The sequence below is a fragment of the Anolis sagrei genome, chromosome 8, assembly GCF_037176765.1.
Source record: "Anolis sagrei isolate rAnoSag1 chromosome 8, rAnoSag1.mat, whole genome shotgun sequence".
Taxonomy (NCBI): domain Eukaryota; kingdom Metazoa; phylum Chordata; class Lepidosauria; order Squamata; family Dactyloidae; genus Anolis; species Anolis sagrei.
The window spans coordinates 6,587,409-6,603,538 of NC_090028.1; the positions used below are offsets into that span (position 1 = coordinate 6,587,409).

A 16,130-nucleotide genomic window follows, 5' to 3' on the forward strand; every position below is an offset into this window, starting at 1 on the left:
TTATGTATTGTTTGTTTATTGATTTAGGCATCGACTTGTGCCTTCGTTTGTAAGCCGCCCTGAGTCCCCCCTCGGGGGTGAGAAGGGCGGGGTAGAAGTAATTGAAATAAATAAATAAATAAATAATAAAAAACATCAGCAACAATAAAATCAAACATTATAATGAAACATACTTCAATCGATAATCATTAAAACAATGTCCAGTTCCGCCATATAGTTATTCCATTTTTATATCCATTACTCCGTATTTTCAAATGTCTGCTCAAATAGCCATGTCTTAAGATTCTTCCGGAATGATAGGAGCGAGGAAGCTGATCTAATCTCCCTAAGAAGGGCATTCCATAGCCGAGGGGCCACCACTGAGAAGGCCCTGTCTCTCGTTCCCGCCAACCTGACTTGTGATGATGGCGGGACCGAGAGCAGGGCCTCTCCAGATGATCTTAAAAGTCCTCGCCTAGATTCCTCATGCTTCACCCAACTATGAATTCTGTGATCCTGTAAGATGCAAAAATATCAGAGTGGCATGAAACAGCTATAGCTGTGTATTATTATTATTATTATTATTATTATTACTACTACTACTACTACTACTACTACTACTACTAGTAGCCATCCCCTGCCACGTGTTGCTGTGGTCCAGTCTGTATATATGTGTTTTGTGTGTGTATATATGTGTTTTTATATTTGTGTATCTGTGTATATGTGTGTTTCCGTGTGTGTGTGTGTGTGTGTGTGTGTGTGTGTGTATATATATATATATATATATATATATATATATATATGGGTGTATATATGTGTGTGCATATGTGTGTGTGTAGATGTATATATACACGTGTGTATATGTCAAGACCCAGGCGAACCAACGAGGCGAAACACTAGCTTAAGGGTTAACAAAAGGTGTTTAATGGCAAATTAACAAGTCAAATGACTCTTATCAGCAGAGCGTGTAAACAAAAGTGCCTGCGGCTTGCAGGAATGTAAACAAGGCAGCAACCCAGGCAGTCTGGCCAGAAAAAAGGAAACTGAAGTAAAACAGACAAACAGTTCGTGGTTAGAATGGAATACAGGCAGTTCAAAAATCACAAAGCAAAAAGCAGTATGAGGAACGGTCCGAAGTCAACGCAGGAGACAGGCAGAATCGCAGAATAGTCAAGACGGTCCAAGGTCAGGGCAGGAGACAAGACTCACAGTTCCAAGGCAGGCAAAGTAGTCAGCACGGTCACGGAAACACGATTCTGGATGCAAGGACTCAAGGCAAGAGTTAACAGCAGAATACACAGGTACACAACACTTTGAACTCTGCAACATGATGGACCCAAGGCTACTCCTTAAATCCCATCAGAATCACTAGATTCGCCTCCAGGTGCATCCAGTTCCACAGGTGAACTGCGTTCCCTCCATTGTTGCCAGTCTGCACTCCGGGCTGCATCCTGAGAAGCAGTATCCGAAACCCATGGGTCTGTGAACCCTTGGAACTCATCACTGGAGGTTGGAGCATTAATCACATCCTGAACCTCCTGGACCCTAGTCCAGACAAGCTCTTCATCATCACTTTCAGACCCGTAGCTATCTGCTATCTCTTTAAGACGCTTGGAAATGGATTCCTCATCACTATCTGAACTGCGTGCTACTCGCTTTACACCACGGTAATCCTCCATCTCCATCTCCTCATGAGTAAACCCCTGACACTCTTCCCCATCACTAGATTCTAGGAACATGTCCCTAATGCGCTTCAGCTGCTGCTGAGCGTCTTCCTCTTCCAAGCCTCGTTTCCTCCTACTAGCACTAGTAGATACATGAGGCACACGCTGAGTTACAACAGTATATATGTGTGTTTACATGTGTATATGTATATTGTGTCTATGTGTGTGCTTGTCTATATGCATATTTGTGTTTATATATGTGTGCATGTGTATATATATGTGTGTATGTAGATGTATGTGTGTGTTTTTGTATGCTTGGGTATATATATACGTATGTGTATGTATGTGTGCATGTGAATATGTATATGAGTGTATGTGTGTGTGTATATATATATATATATATATATGGTTTATTTTTTGGAGTTTTAAGTCCGTTCTGCTAGGCTTTTTTGTATTTTTAGGGGTGATGAACACTCGTTGGACTGTTAGGTGTATTGAGTCAAAATTTGGTGTCAATTCGTCCAGTGGTTTCTGAGTTCTGTTAATCCCACAAACAAACATTACATTTTTATTTATATAAATATTTAAATTTATTTATATCCTCAAAGGGGCTAACATTAAAGGCATTACAGTACAATTTAAAATGTAGAAATATGCAAATACTAAAGCAGTTTCACTTAGATGACTGTCAAGGGCTCATGATCTGATTCCAATCTTACTTTGTTTAAGCTCTTCTAAAATGGAAACGGACTCACTTAGACTCGTGTTTTACAGCAAGTGGAACTGAACATTCAAGTGAATGAGGCGGATGGGCAAAAGGGGGTGATCCCAGCCAACACCCAACTCCAGACGGCGCTCTCGGTCAACCTGGGATCCGATAGCGAATCTGCTCATGTCGAGTTGTGCATTTCCACATCCAATGGTGAGATACGTGTAGCATTGCATGGCTTGTCATCATGATGGAAAAAATATTTGAAGTCCCAATTGCAAGTGAATTTAGATCTGTTATTAATGGGAGTACTAGATATTCTTTCGGTCAGCAAGTTCAGCAGCTCAGCGGTTTAACCCGCTGGGCTATCAGAGGCTTCATACTATATATAGGCAATACCAATAATACGACATAGAAATGTGATCAGAAAAGGTTTAGGTGTATTTGCACTAGAATTAAGTGCAAGTCATAGGATAGATGGGCCCCTGGTGGCATAGCAGGTTAAACCACTGAGCTGTTGAACTTGCTGACCGAAATGTTAGTGGTTCAAATCTGGGAAGCCCCAGCTTCTGCCAACCTAGCATTTCAAAAACATTCAAATGTGAGTAGATCAGTAGGTACTGCTCTGACAGGAAGATAACTGTTTGGTTCAATTCCATCACTGGCAGAGTTCAAAATGCTCTTTGATTGTAGGCGAACTATAAATCCCAGCAACTACAACTCCCTAACCATTTTTTGAGTGATGGTCACTCCTTGGGTTAGTAGGTATCTTGTGGCCAAATTTGGCAGCAATTCGTCCAGTGGTTTTTGAGTTATGTTAATCCCACAAACGAACATTACATTTTTATTTATATAGACTAGCTGTCCCCTGCCATGCGTTGCTGTGGCACACATGGGGGTTCTGTGTAAGAGGTTTAGCCCAATTTTATCGTTGGTGGGATTCAGAATGATCTGTGATTGTAGGTGAATACCAACAACTACAACTCCCAAATGTCAAGATTCTATTTTCCCCAAACTCTACCAGTGTTCACATTTGGGCATATTGAATATTTGTGGAGAGCTTGGTCCAGATCCATCATTGTTTGAGTCCACAGTGATCTCTGGATGTAGGTGAACTACAACTCCAAAACCAAAGGACACTGCCCACCAAACCCTTCCAGTATTTTCTGTTGGTCATGGGAGAACTGTGTGCTAAGTTTGGTTCAGTTCTGTCGTTGGTGGGGTTCAGAATGTTCTTTGGTTGTAGGTGAACTATAAATCCCAGAAACTACAACTCCCAAATAACAATCTAAATTTTTTTAGAGTGATGGTCACTCAGTGGGTTGTTAGAGATAATTCTGTCCAAATTTGGTGTCAATTCATCCAGTGGTTTTTGAGTTATGTTAATCCCACAAACGAACATGACATTTTTATTTATATAGATGAGAGAAAGCCTATTAAATCCATTACAAAAGGATAGTGTGTGTGTGTGTGTGTACAACACTGTGCACATTTCAAAACTCTTTCCAAAGATGTGCATGGTGGAATGGGTTTGCAATACTAAAAAGGAGAACTGTGACAAGAGGGCAGATTTGCTCCTTTTTCAATTCAGAAGCCGGGTAATGTTGACATGAAAACCATGCCAAGGAAAGTCCAGTCATTGGCCTTTTCTCCCCTTTTGTGAAGACACCGTCATCAGAGCCGTGCTCATCTTTGCCGAGGGGATCTTTGAAGGCGAGAGCCACGTGATCCACCCCAACCTGCTGAACCTTTCGAGCTGCATCAAGGTTCCCCTCACTCCCCCCAAGGACGTCCCCGTGGAGCTGAACATCAAGGCCTTCGTCGGTTACAGGAATAGGTAAGAAAGATGGCGACTCATACAGATAGCACTATGTAAAGACATTTGAAAGAATTTCTGTTCCTGGTTTGAAAGTGTTATTTCCTGGTTTGAATGTGTTATTTCCTGTTGGAGCTCATCTTGTGATTGTGTTTCAGGATCAGGGTGCTTTGGATGTGGGGAGTGATGTCAATGAATTGCAAGATGGCAATGGTTTGGTCAATGATATTGATGCAGAAAAGGACCAGGAGACTCCTGTTCAAAGTGTAGTTTCCCATGAGAATGTCCCTGAAGGGTATGGGGGATGATGGTGTACTCCTGGAATTTCTACCAGAGAGTTCCCAGGATTTGGGGCTTGAAAACAACTCGGCACCTGGCCCAGCTGCAGAAATTAATGAGCAAATAGATCAGTGTTTCTCAACCTGGGGGTCGGGACCCCTGAAGGGGTCGCAAGGGGGTGTCAGAGGGGTCGCCAAAGACCATAAGAAAACATAGTATTTTCTGATGGTCATGGGGATTCTATGTGGGAAGTTTGAGCCAATTCTATCGTTGGTTGAACTCAGAATAGTCTTTGATTGTAATGAACTATAAATCCCAGCAACTACAAATCCCAAATGTCAAGATCTATTTTCCCCAAACTCCATCTGTGTTCACATTTGGACATATTGAGTATTTGTGCCAGGTTTGGTCCAGATCCACCATGGCATGAGTCCACAGTGCTCTCTGGATATAGGTGAACTACAACTGCCAAACTCAAGGTCAATGCCCATCAAACCCTTCCAGTGTTTTCCATTGGTCATGGGAGCCAAGTTTGGTTCAAATCCATTGCTGGTGGAGTTCAGAATGCTCTTTGATTATAAGTGAACTATAAATCCCAGCAACTACAACTCCCAAATTACAAAATCAATCCTCCCCCAACCCCACTAGCATTCACATTTGGGTGTATTGGGTATTTGTGCCCAGTGAATGAAAATGCAGCCTGCATATCAGATATTTACATTATGATTTATAACAATAGTAAAATGATTGTTATGAAGTAGCAACGAAAACAATATTATGGTTGGGGGTCACCACAACATGAGGGAATGTATTAAGGGGTCACGGCATTAGGAAGGTTGAGAACCACTGAAATAGATAGATGGCAGGAGATTAGTCAAAACAGACAAACCAAACAGTGGCTTCGGCGTTCTGCCAGGCTCCAACAGAAAAAGATAAGAGAATCTCAATTAAAGCGAAACCAATTTCTGAGTGCTAGGGATAGCTTAACAAGGGGATAAAAGTTCCAAATATGGGAAATATAGCCAGATGAAGCATCATTTGGAATCAAGTTAAGTTCTCGCCCTTGTTTCATGGAAGCCTTGCTTGAAAGATTCATGCTTAAGTACTCTTGTTTCATGGTTTTGATTCTTGGATTTTATGATTGCTTGCTCATGCCTTAGATTAATATTTCCTGGTTTTCTGGATTATATTAGAGAAGTGTGGACTTCGTTTTTATGGACTTTGCTGAACTTTATCCTGGACTATTTTGCTCCTACTTATCTTCTTACCTAATTGGATTTACCTATTTCTTTAAAGTGCTTTCTATTTTGCTGCTTTTTAATTATCTTCAATAAAAGGATTTTTTTCCCCAATCAACAGTGTGGTGTTCAAAGTCAGAGGACTTTTCCTGTTCTGGAGTGCAACACAGCCCTTACTTTGAAAGTAGTTGTTCTACTCCAGAAACTTTGTTTTTGTGGCGTCCACTAACTAAGTTGGGTGAGACTCGATGAGATCTTTATTGAGAAACTACAGCAAAATGTGCTATAGCAGGATTGTTAGAATATGGTGGTTTAAATGAAGTGAAATCTTGTTTGTATTTTAAACTATGTGTGGTGTAGCAATTCAATGCAGTATAAGAGTTAAATGCATAGAGCTGTGCTTTGATTCCTAGAGAGTAACTTTGCAGTGTTCCGGTAATTTTGTTTGCATCCCATTGAACCAGATTACCATGCGATGGATGCTTCCAGATAGAGAATGGACATGTTTTATTCTACTCCTGTAAATAGTATACATTTGCTTCTGGAGCAACAACTCCTTTGTCTTCAGCAATTGTGTTACGTAGTGTAATGCGATTGGTGCTTCCTACAATGTACAGAGAATGGACGTGTTTTATTCTGCTCCTGTAAATAGTGTAAATTTGCAGTCAAAGATGACAACCGCTCCGAGGCTTTGGAGCTGACTGAGGTAGTACGCTTCATTATTTGCTTTTGTGCTTCCGAGCAGAAGCTCAGAGTTCAATAAATCAATAAGGATGATTTATAAATAAATGTATAAATTTATTTATAAATCTCTAAATAAGAGATTTTCCCAGGCTCAGCCAGGCCTTCAAATGCTAATGAAGGTGGTCAGTTGAAACAGTCACACCTAGCTCCAGCAGAGAAAAGCTCTTTGCCCCACCCCAGCCATTCAACAGATATATAAACCCATTGTCCTAATTCCAACAGACCTCACTACCTCTGAGGATGCTTGCCATAGATGTAGGTGAAACGTCAGGAGAAATGCCTCTAGAACATGGCTCTATAGCCCGAAAAAACCCACAAGAACCTAGTGATTCCAGCCATGAAAGCCTTCGACAATACAGTTTTTGCAGTTTAATAAACTTTTTCCATTTTTTAAACATGATAGAACCAATTAGGAAATGACATTTATAACTCAGGAAAAAAGATGGCACCAGTTTGGAGTCGATTGGTTGACCCGCGGATATGGGGATCCGGTGGGTTTCCATATCCGCGGTTAAAGGAACGCAGTTTCGGCCTCCCTGCGATGCTGCGGGAGCATCCTGGTGAGCTGACGGAGTTCTGTGGCTCCGGAAAGGAAAAGTTCATAAGGATAGTGAAGTTAGAGTCAGTAAAGGACACAAAGTATCACTCTAGAGAGAGAGAAAATTAAAAGAAAGGATGCTCCTTATTGGGGGGGGGGGGTTCCTTACAATGAAACAGGGTGAGCTCAGTAAGAAAAAGAAAGGTCTCCGTGTTGAAGCTGCTTCTGGAGCAACAGTCCCTTTGTCTTTAGCAATCGTGTTAGGTAGTGTAATGCGATTGGTGCTTCCTGCGATGTACAGAGAATTGACATGTTTTATTCTGCTCCTGTAAATAGTGTAAATTTGCAATGAAAGATAAGAGCTGCTCCGAGGCTTTGGAGGTGACTGAGGTAGTACCCTTCATTATTTGCTTTTGTGCTTCCGAGCAGATGCTCAGAGGTCAATAAATCAATAAGGATGTCCTGCACAAACACAGTTTTTGCAGTTTATTAAACTTCTTCCGTTTTTTAAAAATGATAGAACCAATTAAGAAATGACATTTATAACTCAGGAAAAAAGATGGCACCAGTTTGGAGTCGATCGGTTGACCCGCGGATATGGGGACCTGGTGGGTTTCCATATCCGCGGTTCAAAGGAACGCAGTTTCGGCCTCCCTGGGATGCTGCGGGAGCATCCCGGGGAGCTGACAGAGTTCTGCGGCTCTGGAAATGAAAGGTTCATAAGGATAGTAAAGTTAGAGTCAGTAAAGGACATAAAGTATCACTCTAGAGAGAGAAAAAGTTAAAAGAAAGGATGCTTTTTATTGGGGAAGGGGGGTTGTTACAATGAAACATGGTGAAAACGTCTCCGTGTTGAAGCTGCTTCTGGAGCAACAGTCCCTTGTGTCTTCAGCAATTGTGTTACGTAGTGTAATGCGATTGGTGCTTCCTACGATGTACAGCTAGAGAATGGACGTGTTTTATTCTGCTCCTGTAAATAGTGTAAATTTGCAGTAAAAGATGAGAACCACTCCAAGGCTTTGGAGCTGACTGAGGTAGTACGCTTCATTATTTGCTTTTGTGCTTCCGAGCAGACGCTCAGAGTTCAATAAATCAATAAGGATGTCCTGCACAAACACAGTTTTTACAGTTTAATAAACTTCTTCCATTTTTTAAAAATGATAGAACCAATTAGGAAATGACATTTATAACTCAGGAAAAAAGATGGCACCAGTTTGGAGTCAATCGGTTGACCCGCGGATATGGGGACCCAGTGGGTTTCCATATCCGCGGTTCAAAGGAACGCAGTTTCGGCCTCCCCGGGATGCTGCGGAAGCATCCCGGAGAGCTGACAGAGTTCTGCGGCTCCGGAAATGAAAGGTTCATAAGGATAGTAAAATTAGAGTCAGTAAAGGGCACAAAATATCACTCTAGAGAGAGAAAAAGTTAAAAGAAAGGATGCTTTTTATGGGGAGGGGTGAGGTTGTTACAATGAAACAGTGTGAGCTCAGTAAGAAAAAGGAAGGTCTCCGTGTTGAAGCTGCTTCTGGAGCAACAGTCCCTTTGTCTTGAGCAATCATGTTACGTAGTGTAATTCGATTGGTGCTTCCTGCGATGTACAGCTAGAGAATGAATGTGTTTTATTCTGCTCCTGTAAATAGTGTAAATTTGCAATAAAAGATAAGAGCCGCTCTGAGGCTTTCGAGCTGACTGAGGTAGTACGCTTCATTATTTGTTTTTGTGCTTCCAAGCAGACGCTTAGAGGTCAATAAATCAATAAGGATGTCCTGCACAAACATAGTTTTTGCAGTGGAGGCCATGACAGACTTTGTATTTCTAGGTGCAAAGATTACTGCAGACGCAGACTGTGGCCAGGAAATCAGAAGACGCTTCCTTCTTGGGAGGAGAGCAATGTCCAATCTCGATAAAATAGTAAAAAGTAGAGATATCATACTGGCAACAAAGATCCGGCTAGTCAAAGCCATGGTATTCCCTGTAGTCACCTACGGATGTGAGAGCTGGGCCTTAGGGAAGGCTGAGCGAAGGAAGATCGATGCTTTTGAGCTGTGGTGTTGGAGGAAAGTTCTGAGAGTGCCTTGGACTGCGAGAAGATCCAACCAGTCCATCCTCCAGGAAAGAAAGCCCAACTGCTCACTGGAGGGAAGGAGACTAGAGACAAAGTTGAAGTACTTTGGCCACATCATGAGGAGACAGCAAAGCCCAGAGAAGGGAATGATGCTGGGGAAAGTGGAAGGAAAAAGGAAGAGGGGCCGACCAAGGGCAAGATGGATGGATGGCATCCTTGAAGTGACTGGACTGACCTTGAAGGAGCTGGGGGTGGGGACGGCCAACAGGGAGCTCTGGCGTGGGCTGGTCCATGAGGTCACGAAGAGTCGGAGACGACTGAACGAATGAACAACAAAAACTTTTTCCATTTTTATGATCGAACCAATTAGGAAATGACATTTACAACTCAGGAACAAAAATTGTGATGCAATTTTTGTGTATTTTTCCTTTCAGCACACAGTTCCACGTTTTTGAGCTCTCCAGGCAACTTCCTCGCTTCTCCATGTACACTCTAAGCAGCCCCGATTCTGCGCCCGGGCCTTTGAGCTTTGTGCGGTTTACCCTCAACGAGAGGGTGCAAATGGTGAGTCTTCAGCTTTTTCTCACTTTGGCTGTGCTTTTGTCTCCCAGTAAAATGTCTAAAATAAATATAAATATAAATTGGTCCCTGGTCAAGTGATCCCTCGTCAAAAAGAGGTTGAGAACCACTGGCTTAGGTGGATAGTAAGCTGGGCAGAAGGTTGGGTGCTTACCCTGACCTGGGCTTCGTGCCGCCAACCTTTAGATTGGTAAGATCTATTGCTGCTGGTGATTAACCAGCTGTACTAAAGCCCAGCCCAAGAGATATATATGTATATGCCAACATATTTGTATATGTTGACATCTACAAATAAAGGACACCCATTTCATTTTCCTTTATTGTATTTTCATGCTTTCTACCAAAGTGAGACCCAAGGTGACTTTGGTATAAATATAGGAAATAAATAAAATAAAATAAAAAATAAGGTGACAAGGGGGATAAATATAGGAAATAAAATAAAATAAAATATAAAAAATAAAATAATATAAAATTTTAAATAAAATTTAAATAAAAATTTAAGTAAAATAAAATCTTTTTAAATAAAATAATATATAAAATAAAATAAAAAATAATTTTTCAAAATAAAATAAAATAAAATTTTAAATAAAATAAAATATTTTTTTAAATAAAATAAAATAAAATTTTAAATAAAATAAAATTTTAAATAAAATAAAATAGGAGGACTTTTGCATCTCTGCCTATGAACCCACCAGGACTTTGAGATCTTCCGGGGAGGCCCTGCTCTCGTTCCCGCCTGCTTCTCAAGCACGGTTGGCGGGGACGAGAGATAGGGCCTTCTCGGTGGTGGCTCCTCGGCTGTGGAACGCCCTTCCCGCGGACATTAGGCTAGCACCATCTTTAATGGTATTCCGCAAAAAACTGAAGACCTGGCTGTTTGTGCAGGCGTTCGAATAACTAGTGCAATGATTGGCAATGAACTTAGGAATGGAACAATGGATGATGAATTCTGGATTATGTTTTTTGGATGATGAGACGATAGTGATTGGTTAATGTAGTAATTGTTTATTGTTGGGTAATATGTTAATTTGTTAATTGCTGTTACATTATTGCATTGAATTATTGCTTTTATTGGTTGTGAACCGCTGTGAGTCACCCTCGGGCTGAGAACAGCGGTATATAAGCAAAATAAAATAAATAAATAAATAAATAAATAAATTTGGTGACTGTTGGGGTATGTGTGTGTCAAGCCACAAAATGGATTCCAGAGATTATGTGGACTATGAATCACACTTAGTCCACTTCTACATAGGGTTGCTGTGAGTTTTTGAGCTGTATAACCATGTTCCAGTAGCATTCTCTCCTGACGTTTCACCTGCATCAGTGGCTAATGGCATCTTCAGAGGTTCTATTGCCAGGGAAGCAAGTGGAGTGTATATCTGTGCAATAATGTCCAGGGTAGGAGAAAGACCCCTTGTCTGTTTGAAGCAAGTGTGAATGGTGAATTTATTTATTTATTTGCGCTATTTCTATCCCGCCCATATCAGCCCGAAGGCGACTCAGGGCGGCGTACAGAGTCGGCGCAATTCAAAGCCATATATTAAATACATACATTGATAAAAAGCAAAAAAGAAACATTACAGTAGATTTAAAATCATAAAAACAATGAACAATAGAATTTTTCAAAAACAATATCCTCTCATTCAAATCCTCATCCATTCCATCGTCTTGGCTGTTCCTGGGTCATTTTCTGATTCAAGTTTGTCTGTTTATGCTGAGGTTCTGAAAGCTTGCTCGAAGAGCCAAGTTTTTACTCTTTTACTCCACAACTGAGGGGCCGCCACAGAGAAGGCCCTGTTTCTCGTTCCCGCCAAACGTGCTTGCGAATTAGCAATTAGCAAGCTTGAATAACATTGAGTAGCCATGAAGCTAGCAATCAAGTGCGTGTTAACACCTCCCAATCAGAGGATGCCTCCAGGCAACAACAGTCAGGCTACCTCTATGCAGATACCCTCACTGATTGACTTCGCAGCTTCATGGCTACTCAATGCTATTCAAGCTCGCTAATTGCAACATCCACACTTGCTTCCAACAGACAAGGGTTCATTCTCCTACCCTGGACATTATTCCACAACAACAACAACAACATTTTTTATTGATTAGCCAATTGGCCTTATCAAAAACAGATAGTAAAGACATGACATACAAACATTATTCCACAGATATATATACACTCCACTTGCTTCACTTCCGACAGAAGATGCCATTAGCCACAGATGCAGTCGATCGTAAACCAGACCGGGGTATAGGGTGGCAACCTGTGCTGGACGGGGTTACACTCCCCCTGAAGCCACAGGTCCGCAGCTTGGGAGTCCTCCTGGACTCATCGCTCACGCTTGAGGCTCAGGCATCGGCGGTGGCCGGGAGGGTTTTTGCACAACTGAGACTTGTGCGCCAGCTGCGCCCGTACCTCGCGAAGGCTGATCTGGCCGGGGTGGTCCATGCCTTAGTCACCTCTAGACTGGATTACTGCAATGCGCTCTACGTGGGGCTGCCCTTGAAAACGGCTCGGAAATTCCAATTGGTCCAACGGGCAGCAGCCAGGATGCTAACGGGGGCCCCTTACAGAGAGAGGTCAACCCTCCTGTTTAAGGAGCTCCACTGGCTGCCGTTTATTTTCTGAGCCCAATTTAAGGTGCAGGTGCTTACCTACAAAGCCCTGAACGGTTTGGGACCACCCTACCTGCGAGACCGTATCACAGTCTACGAACCCACACGCTCACTCCGGTCATCAGGAGAGGCCCTGCTCGTGATCCCGCCCGCGTCGCAGGCGCATTTGGTGGGGACGCGGGACAGGGCCTTCTCTATGGTGGCCCCCCGCCTCTGGAATGCCCTCCCGAAAGATCTCAGACAGGCCCCTACCTTGGCGGTTTTCAGAAAGAACCTGAAAACCTGGCTGTTCCAACGTGCCTTCTCAGATTAGGAACCCCACTACCAAAGCCCAGAAGCACTTTAGTAGAGTCAAGATCACCCTCACCACACACTGCACTTATATTTTAATCCTATATCCCTCCGACACTTCAGCACTTTTAATCCTGTACCCTACTCCTGGCCGGCTCAGTTTTTAATAATGTTCTGTTGTATTGTTATTGCTATTGTTTTTCTGCTTTAATTGTTTTATTTGCTATGTATTGTATTGTTGTATTGTGTTGGGCTCCGGCCTGTTGTAAGCCGCATCAAATCCCTTGGGAGATGCTAGCGAGGTACAAATAAAGTTATAATAATAATAATAATAATAATAAAAGAAAAACTCACAGCAACCCAGTGATTCCAGCCATGAAAGTCTTCGACAACACATCGAACTCAACCTTATTTTGTCATTTTATCTAAGACACACTGGTTGCATATAATAGGGCTCGAGCAGCCATTAGTTTTGGTATCCATACCAAACATTGGTGCCGTTGGATACACCCAGAGGGTCATGGTGTGCGTTTGTGTTTCAAGATCGTCATGTGGCTAAAGCAGAGTTTCCTGTTGCCAGAAGACTTGGAGATCCAAAACGAGTCCTTTGAGGTGTGCTTCACGTCTCTGCGAGACGCGGGTCAGCTGTGGATCAAAATGACGCCAAGCGGAGAGGTACCAATTTTTTTGCATTGGGGTATTGTAGCTACTAGGGTTGTAAATAAGCTTACTAGCGACCTCAGAGGGAACATTTAAGGGGAAGTGGGTTATGCAGAGTTAGGGTTAGGGTTGTCCAGCAATGTGCCATAGATGACAAGCCAAAGTGTAGTTGAAGTATTTGCAACTTGTTCTATGGGCTCAACAAAATCCATATAGAATCGTACAATTGGGAGAGACTCCTGCGGCCATCCAATTCAAACCCATTCTGCCAAAGCATCCTCAACAGATGGCCATCCAGACTCTGCTTTGAAACCTCTAGAGAAGGAAACTCCACGTTGATGATGTTAATAGAATGCTGGAGTTGGATGAGATCCCTGAGGCCATCCAGCCCAACCTCCTTCTTCCAGCACAATCAAAGCAGCCTTGAAAGATGGCCATCCATACTCTGTTTAGGAACTTCCAAAGAAGGAGAATCCATGATGATGATGATGATGATGATGATGGTGATGATGATGATAGAATCCTAGAGTTGGAAAAGACCCCAAGGGTCATCCAGCCTAACTTCATTATCATGCAGAAAAAGCACAATCAAAGCACTCCAACAGATGGCCATCCAGACTCTGTTTAGGAACCTTCAAAGGAAACCCCATGATGATGAAGATGGTGATGATGATAGAATCCTAGAGTTGGAAGAGAACCCAAGGGCCATCCAGGCCAACCTCCTTCTGTCATGCAGGAAAAGCACAATCAAAGCATCCCCAACAGATGGCCATGCAGCCTCTGATTAGAAACCTCCAGAGAAGGAAACCCCATGATGATGATGATGATGATGATGATGATGATGATGATGATGATGATAGAATCCTAGAGTTGGAAAAGACCCCAAGGGTCATCCAGTCTAACTTCCCTCTATCATGCAGAAAAAGCACAATCAAAGCACCCCAACAGATGGCCATGCAATCTCTGCTTAGAAACCTCCAGAGAAGGAAACCCCATGATGATGATGGTGGTGATGATGATAGAATACTAGAGTTGGAAAAGACCCCAAGGGTCATCCAGTCTAACTTCCCTCTATCATGCAGAAAAAGCACAATCAAAGCACCCCAACAGATGGCCATGCAATCTCTGCTTAGAAACCTCCAGAGAAGGAAACCCCATGATGATGATGGTGGTGATGATGATAGAATACTAGAGTTGGAAAAGACCCCAAGGGTCATCCAGTCTAACTTCCCTCTATCATGCAGGAAAAGCACAATCAAAGCACCCCAACAGATGGCCATGCAATCTCTGCTTAGAAACCTCCAGAGAAGGAAACCCCATGATGATGATGGTGGTGATGATGATAGAATACTAGAGTTGGAAAAGACCCCAAGGGTCATCCAGCCTAACTTCATTATCATGCAGAAAAAGCACAATCAAAGCACCCCAACAGATGGCCATGCAATCTCTGCTTAGAAACCTCCAGAGAAGGAAACCCCATGATGGTGATGATGATGATGATGATGACGATGGTGATGATGGTGATAGAATCCTAGAGTTGGAAGAGACCCTAAGGGCCATCCAGGCGAACTCCCTTCTGTCATGGAGGAAAAGAACAATCAAAGCATCCCCAACAGATGGCCATATAGACTCTGTTTAGGAACCTCCAAAGAAGGAAACCCCATGATGATGATATAATCCTAGAGTTGGAAGAGACCCCAAGGGCCATCCAATCCAACTCCCTTTTGTCATGTAGGAAAAGCACAATCAAACACCCCAACAGATGGCCATGCAGCCTCTGCTTAGAAACCTCCAGAGAAGGAAACTCCACAATGATGATGATAATAGAATCCTAGAGTTGGAAGAGACCCCAAGGGCCATCCAGTCCAACTCCCTTTTGTCATGCAGGAAAAGAACAATCATAGCACCCCCAAACAGTTTAAGAGCCTCCAAAATGGGTCTCCACAGCCTGAGGCAGGGAGTTCCACTGTTGAACATTCAAAATCCATGTGACTTTGGTATAAATATAGGAAATAAATAAAAAAATAAGGTGACAAGGGGTATAAATATAGGAAATATAGAAGGAAACCCCATGATGATGATATAATCCTAGAGTTGGAAGAGACCCCAAGGGCCATCCTGTCCAACACCCTTCTGTCATGCAGGAAAAACTCAATCAAAGCACCCCCAAACTGTTTAAGAGCCTCCAAAATGAGTCTCCACAGCCTGAAGCAGGGAGTTCCACTGTTGAACATACAAAATCCATGTGAATTTTATTATGCCATTGTATACAATGGGACGTGATCATCCATAGATTTTGGTATCTATGAATGTCCCTGGAACCAAACCCCAGCAGATACCGAGGGCCCATTGTGCTTGTATTTCACAGTCATGTAGGTTGTCTTGGTCATTCTGCAAGCCCAAGGCCAGACCAGCTCATCCTCATCAATACTACAGATTTAAGACCACTCTTAATCACCGATGGTTGATATTGTGATGTGAAACATTTGTCTGGTGTGTATTTTATTTTATTTTTTCTGGCCTCTTAGATCTCTATCAACACAGACAACATTGACTTGGCTGGAGACATCGTCCAGTCCATGGCCTCCTTCTGGGCCATTGAAGACTTGCAGGTTGAAGCCGACTTCCCAGCGTATTTCGAGGAGATGCGCAAGGCCCTTGTTGTGGTGAGAGAGAAACAGGATCATTCTAATATCTGCATTGATGGCAGGGAACCCATGTCTCTTTCTTGCTGGCTGATCCTTCTGGCTGATCTTGTTATGTCTGTTCCTCCCTCATAGGTGGACAATTCCCATGCGGTCTGCCAGAAGCTCACGGCCAACATGGCGGACAGCTCCAACCTCATCCGCAGTGTCCTGGTCCGGGCGGAGGATTCGCGCCTCATGAGCGACATGTGAGTTCCCTTCGCGCAGTAGTCACATCTTTGCAGGTGCCATTTGAGCCAAGGCATTTGTTAAC

General features: G+C 42.8%; 1 protein-coding gene across 1 annotated transcript in view; it reads left to right on the forward strand.

The window, feature by feature from the left end:
* BBS2 (Bardet-Biedl syndrome 2) overlaps positions 1–16,130 on the forward strand; it is a 61,649-nt gene that overhangs the window by 42,665 nt on the left and 2,854 nt on the right. Inside the window, exons 10-15 of the mRNA XM_067471004.1 lie at positions 2,418–2,565; positions 4,018–4,189; positions 9,467–9,596; positions 13,056–13,187; positions 15,701–15,838; positions 15,953–16,065. Of these exons, the coding sequence (XP_067327105.1) occupies positions 2,418–2,565; positions 4,018–4,189; positions 9,467–9,596; positions 13,056–13,187; positions 15,701–15,838; positions 15,953–16,065 (833 nt within the window). The remainder of the gene's footprint in view (positions 1–2,417; positions 2,566–4,017; positions 4,190–9,466; positions 9,597–13,055; positions 13,188–15,700; positions 15,839–15,952; positions 16,066–16,130) is intronic.